At 31.8% G+C, this 6,854-nt stretch overlaps 1 protein-coding gene across 1 annotated transcript; it reads right to left on the bottom strand.

The window, feature by feature from the left end:
• Positions 1 to 3,488: 3,488 nt before the first annotated feature.
• On the bottom strand, positions 3,489 to 6,560 carry LOC130811540 (uncharacterized TPR repeat-containing protein At1g05150-like). Its single transcript, XM_057677867.1, has one exon. It carries the CDS (start codon positions 6,111 to 6,113, stop codon positions 3,714 to 3,716), a length of 2,400 nt encoding a protein of 799 aa, XP_057533850.1. The 5' UTR covers positions 6,114 to 6,560; the 3' UTR covers positions 3,489 to 3,713.
• Positions 6,561 to 6,854: the final 294 nt, after the last annotated feature.

Genomic DNA, 6,854 nt, shown 5'->3' with positions numbered 1-6,854 from the left:
TTATAAGAAAATTAAAAAAAATTGAATTATTTAAAGTAATTTTTCATAAAAATATTGATTTGAGGACCCTTTGGTAATCACAGTCATCAAATAATCACCCAATTGGAAATGATTACATTTTACCACCGACGATAATAATTGTATGAAAAATTGAAAGAACGCACACTACTTAACAATTACAACTATTTATCAATTACAACTAATTTCCTCCTAATTAGCAATCATTTTTAGTTCGTTTAAAAAAAATCATCATCATACTTATTGTATTTTGCTCATAGGAAAAACTATGATCAAGGTCTGGAGAGGGAAGGAAGACGGTAAATCATACAAGAAGAGTGCGATCAAAAAGTCCCTCGACTCAAGAAAGATCTTTAAAAAGCGTGACAACGAGCAACTATTCGCAAAGCCAGTTATCCGGAAAACTTTTGAATTATGTAATTCCTTTTAAAACAAAAAGTGGATAATGAAGATAAAAAGCAAACATAACTATTCTTATTTTTTGCTTCACTTTTGAATTATTGCTCTTACTTAATGGAAACTTTTACTTCTCATCCTTACACTTCTACATGAACCGAAAAGAAGGAAAGGAGTTTAAACAGATTAAAAATCTTTTATATTAAGATAACAAGTAGGGGAAAATGATTTCAGTCGGGCACCTGAGAGACGTCTTTTAGGCCCAGCTCATTAAAACTTAATTAAACTAAAAATAATAACAGGTTGTTTAGACTAGAGATAGTCTCTCAAAGAGACACTTTCTCACAAGAATTTGTGAAATGGATCTTGTGAGATATGAATGAATAAGTGTAAAATTTGGGATAAAGGTAGAAAAAACTAATACCACCTTTGTTTTATATTACTTGAATCAATTTAATTTTATACGAGTATTAAGAAAATAATTAGTTGATAGAATATTATTATTATTATTATTATTAAATAATGACAAAAAAATAAGAGTTAATGAGAAACACTTACGAACAAAGTAGGACTAAATAGGAAACTTTATAAAGTAGTTTATGATATATATAGTAATATTATGAAACGGATGAAAAAAAATATAACAAGTATTATAAAATAGAGAAAATAATTATTACATTGAAAATTTGGAAACTCGACTAAACTAAACTTGAATAATCTTGTGTGTTCTACAAAAATCAGTTTACATATTCGCGTCAATATTTTTTAATTAAATTACTACTTTCTCTATCATTTATACTTTTTTTTTTTGAGATGATATCATTTATATATGTTATTAATATAATATTGGGGAATTTGTCATTAATAATATAACATATTTGCAATTCACTAAGAATAAACCTACCTATGGTTTATTTTTGAATAAATTCATCTAAGATTCCTTGCTGAAAATAATACAACTTGTTCGCAATCAGTTAAGAATGAATCTTTAGTTACATATTTGATAACCTATTAAACATTAGATGAGTTTATACTCAGTAAGAAACCCCTTAGGTAGATTATTCAAAAATAAACTATAAGTCAGTTTATTCTCAGTGAATCACAAATAAGTTTCATTATTAATGATAAATTTCCCAATAATATTTTCACAATAACACTTTTTTTAATCCACTAATATAAGAATTAATTTTCAAAATTTTGAAATCAACAAATATAAACCATTAGTAGTCCGTTGTATCAACTTCGAAGAACCTGACAGTATTTTGACATCTAATAATAGACGGTAGACCAATGACCTTTCTATTAAGATATCGGCAATCAGCCAATCACGGTAGCTCTTTCCACAATAATTTAAAGCATTATTAGCAATTCAATTCTAGAGTAATTCCTTCATTTTAAAATAGTGGCTAAAGTATGAGCAAAATTATAATCAAGTAAGATCTTATTTAAATCATCTAATTAACTATTTTCATAATATCAAATTTTATAAGTTTTGGTTAAGCATGATTTAATATATAAATAATTAAAAATAAGTTTTACATTGCTAAAAAGTGAAATATAATAAATAAATGGAATTATTTAAATCAAAAGATACAATGTGATTTATATCTATGAAATAAGTCTTTTTCGGGCAAAGTTTTTAAGTTCCATCTATTTTTTTTTTTTTCTTATACTACCCTAATAAAAAAAACATTCAAAATATCGAAAAAAATCATTTCTTTCAAAGATAGCAATTCTCCCACATTGAATTCCTCCACAAATGAATTTGAGTAAGACTTTTGAACACTTAATTTCCAATGAACAAAAACAAATTATGAGGTGATTTTAAGTTTTTGACTTTTTTAATGGTAAATAAACTTTTTTATTTATTCACATGGTAAACCTAAACTTTTAACTTTTTCATTAAGTAGAAAAATTATTATTTTTGTTTGTTAAATTTACATTATTATTATCCATTATAAAGAGTTTTTTATAAAAACAAACATCGTGATCACCATTATAAGACACATTTTTCAAAAATATGTTCAAAATGAGTACTTAATTTAACAATGAACCTAATATTTTGTCTACCACATTGAAAAGTTGAAAGCTTGAATTATATACAAATTAAAAAAAATATTTATTTACCACGTAGAAAAGTAAAAAACTTAGATTTACCATGTGAAATTTAAAAATTATAAATTTTCAATTAAGGAGTGAAGTATGAATTTTTTTTTTCACATAGAATACTCGAGGTTCATTTAGAGATTACGTATTGGTAAAGTGTTACTCCAGCAAAACAAATTTACTTTATGAATTTATAATTAAAAAATATATGATAAAATTAATGGATGAAAAAAACATTTGGATCCAGATAACAAATGTAAATGTAGGGTCAATGCCAAAAAGAAAATGTAGGGTCAATGTCAAAAATCATAATAATGTAAAAGAATTCAAAATAGAAAAATATAGCAAAATTAGAAGGTAAGGGAATAAATAAGGTGTTCATTTCGGTGTTCAAGCTAGTTTTGAATAGAATATCTTGATTTGAATTATTTTTGGTTTCTGACATTATGTCTTTGATTTTTATGCATTGGTTATTTTGAGTGTAGTCACACTATATTTAATTTTGGGTTAGTTAATCGTCTCAATTTAGAACAACTTTCACATTTTTAGTAACACATTTCTCTGATCTTAGATAAATTTATTATTAGCCTTGTACACAGCAAAGCTCACACGAAGAGGAGAGTTGACAACTTGACATTATACAAAGCCAATGAAGTTTCGTCCTAAAACTAATCAGTAATAAGAAGAGTAACCAAATAAACTTATATCTTAGTCAACTCCTCTTTAATTCAAGAATCTCAGCACAACTACATGAAAAGGGGACAGCAAGTAGGTAAAATAATACCGCATCTACCCACTACACAAGTAAGCTCCCAGGTGATTCAATTTCAAGAAGAAATGAAAATTCACCCAATAAAGAATGCCAGCAATCTAACTTAACTGGAACACAAAATATCCTTCTAAACCATCAAAGTAACATTCTAAGCTTCCATAAAGAGATTTATTTGAAAAAGAAATGCAGCCACATAATAAAAAATATTTGCACAACCTCAATTAAACAGAAATAATTCACATTTTTGAAACTCAAGGTAAAAAAAATCACTATACAAAGACCAACATTAGTTTCTGCACAACACAGAGTACCCTAAATTTAAAGTCACACCAAGCAACTATCCTTAGAACATTAAGACATAAGGATGGAATATGGATTGGATACTACTACACAGTTAACAAATTCCAACTAAACTAGAATTTTATTCAGATTGCTCCTTTTGGAAACCAAAACATTTCAACTTATCCTTTGCCGCTTCTGCTTCCCTTTGGTATTCCCTGAATGAATACTCTTCCTGCTTCACTGTGGAAGGCACTTTACCTTCACTATAACACTGATTACACAAACTAAACTGAGCTTTCACCTCCTTAAACCGAGAACCAATAATTGGGTATCGACAAACTGCGCAGACGTAGTGTCCATGCCTCACACGATCACCCGTCTCAAGTTTGAGCAGAGTGGACAGTATACCATAACCGAATTCTGGATCATCGAACATTACTAGGAACTCCGTCATAGACATCATTGAAGTGTCTGTACCCCCATGGATTTCTAATATCTCGCTTGATCCGTGCACTGGGATGTATATGGCTCTCAACAGCTTCATATACCTCCAAGCATCGGATTTTCTTAGCTGTGTGTTTCCCTCGTTGACAGGGCGGTACAGAAGAGCCTCAAATGCGACTCGTTTTCTCTTTTCCAGTGAGCCACTACAAAGGGGAGCAATGAGAGCATAGAACATGCCAATGTCCACCCTAGACAGTACAGAATCATCTAAAGCCGATAGAATTCTCTCGTTTATAGCTTTGATTGCTTCCTGAAAAGTCTCGGGTTTTAAGAAACTAAGCAGCCTACGGAGAATCCCCTCTAAGACGTTCTTTCGGATGGATTTCTCTGGTATACCAGTACCAGAGAATGACAAAGGCACATCATTATCAGTTATCTCCCTCTTCAAAAGATCTACAGCACATCTACCCAATCTCGACACCCTCTGAAACGCCCTGATCTCGAGAGCAGTAGCCAACTCTTGTCTTGAAGTTGTTTTCCCACCTACAGTCTTAAATTTCATGGGTTCAACAATGGTAAAAGAATTCTCCCCATTGCCACCTCCATTAACCTTCACTTTCTTCTTATGCAATTGTTTCATATGAGCAATAGCATCATGTACCTCAACCCTATTCGTCATCTTCAAAGCTTCCTTCATCGCCTTCCTAGCCTCATCAAATTCACCCGCACCCAATAACGACACCGCCTTATTAAGCTGAGCTCGCCAATGATTCGGCCACAATGTCAAAACCCTAGTATACATCTCAGAAGCTCTCTGATACCTACCCCAATCCATATACAACCCTCCCAAGTTATACAAAGCATCAATATGACCTGGGGTCAAATCAATGGCCTTCTGAAACTCCACAATAGCCCTCTCATCATCCCCTAAGGCGTGCAACGCCGAAGCTAGATCACAATGCGCATCAGCATAATCAGGTTTCATAAAAATAGCCTCTTCTAAAGCTTTCACAGATGCCCTATACTCCCCTACCCCAAATAGAGCACTACCCAAAAGCTTTATAGCCCTATAATGAGTAGGATATAAGATAGCAGCTTCTCTGTAATGTTCACAAGCACTTAAAACCATACCTTCAGCCTCAAGTGTAATCCCCAAGTTAACATGAATTTGAGGTAAAAGATAAGCCCATTGATTCCCACCAGTTTCAGCTGCTTCCAAGGCTAATTGAAACTCTTCTTTGGCTTGAACAAATTGAGCCAATGCATATAAGCAATTCCCAGCTCTAAAATGTGGTCTTACATCAACAGGTTGCAATTCACAAGCTCTTTTAAAACTGACTAAACTTTCTTTAAATAATTGATGTTCATACAAAACTCTACCAATTGCCATATGCCCATCAAATGCTTCCTCTCTTGATCTGCCTCCATCTGCTTTTCCTCTTAATCCACCCAAGTCTTTTACAAAATTAGCATAATCATGCCCTGATTCTACCCAATTCACCCTTTTTGAAATCTCTGAAGACGCGGGCCCGAATTCTCTTGACCAACCAGCATCAGAAAACACATCTGAATTCAAATCATTCTTCAATTTCCCATCTTTTTTTTGCCCTTGTTTTGCTTTCAACCTTTTTATCAAAATCTCCAAATCATCCACAATTTTCCATGTTTCATCAAAAACGATCCCATGATTTGGGGATGCTGCCCATGCTGCTGTTCTTTGCTTCTTTTGCGGCTCCATTGCTCTATCATCTGTAACTGAAGAAGTCGAAGCTTCAACAATCGAACTTTCACCTTCATTTGAAATAACATCCAGATTTAATGCTTCAGAATCTCGATCAACATCTCCTGCACCATCATCGTAAGTCCGTAGAAGTCCCTCATAAGTTAACCCCTTTTCTCCATCAATGAATTCGTTGTATGTTCGAAAAACTTCATCCAGAATTGCATTGATTTGTTCATCAGAAAATTTCACCCTAGGGTTTACTGCAACGACGAGAGCCGCCATTTCTGCTCTGTTTAATCCCCCGTCTTTGTTCACATCGAATTGCTGGAAAATTCGCCTAACTTTCTCTGATCTTGACCCTCTAGTCGCCATTGTCGCAAAATTAAAGCTTTTTGGTTCCGGGTGTTTTAGGGTTTCCGAATAAACCCCCAAAATTTTAGATTAAATGTTAAGAAATCATAAATTAGAGAGAGAAAAATGTGGGTTTAAAGATTAGGGTTTAGAGTAAAATGATGGGATACTTATCTGAGCAAATAATGAATTATGCATTAGATCTGAAATGAAATGGGAGAATTTTTGGGAGGAGAAACAAAATTAAAGGTGCTACTTTTTCTTTCTTTTTTTGGTTTTTTTTTTCATAAATAATCTTTACATATTTAAAAATTTAATTATAAGAAAAATGTCATTTTCTTGAGGATGATGTGAATGGTGAGGAAGGTGGGTGGCTGAGGGACCAAAAATATGAGAGAGAAACTATGAATGGCAATTTTCTTCTTTAAATTTCCAAGATAAGAGGCCACAACAAATTTGGTATCTTTTTAGTTTTGTATTTTGTCTGATTTTAATAATATAAAAAATATTCTTTTTAATGGAATACTACTCCAGTCTTTTGAATCGGTCTTATTTAGGAAATTGGTAGGAAATACTTGATAATGAATGAAAATTATTAAATTATGTTAAATGAGAAAAAGAAAGTTAAAATGTATAGATATGAATATATAAAATAAGTAGTGGATCTATTTTTAAATAGAAAAATTATTTATGCTAAACGGTACAATTTAAAAGAGACGGAGAAAGTATATGGTTTTTTTATTGGATTTTGTTGGATATATT

Source organism: Amaranthus tricolor, chromosome 4, assembly GCF_026212465.1.
Source record: "Amaranthus tricolor cultivar Red isolate AtriRed21 chromosome 4, ASM2621246v1, whole genome shotgun sequence".
Taxonomy (NCBI): Eukaryota; Viridiplantae; Streptophyta; class Magnoliopsida; order Caryophyllales; family Amaranthaceae; genus Amaranthus; species Amaranthus tricolor.
The sequence above is the reverse complement of the archived record's forward strand: the minus strand, read 5'-3'. Positions and strand labels throughout refer to the sequence as shown.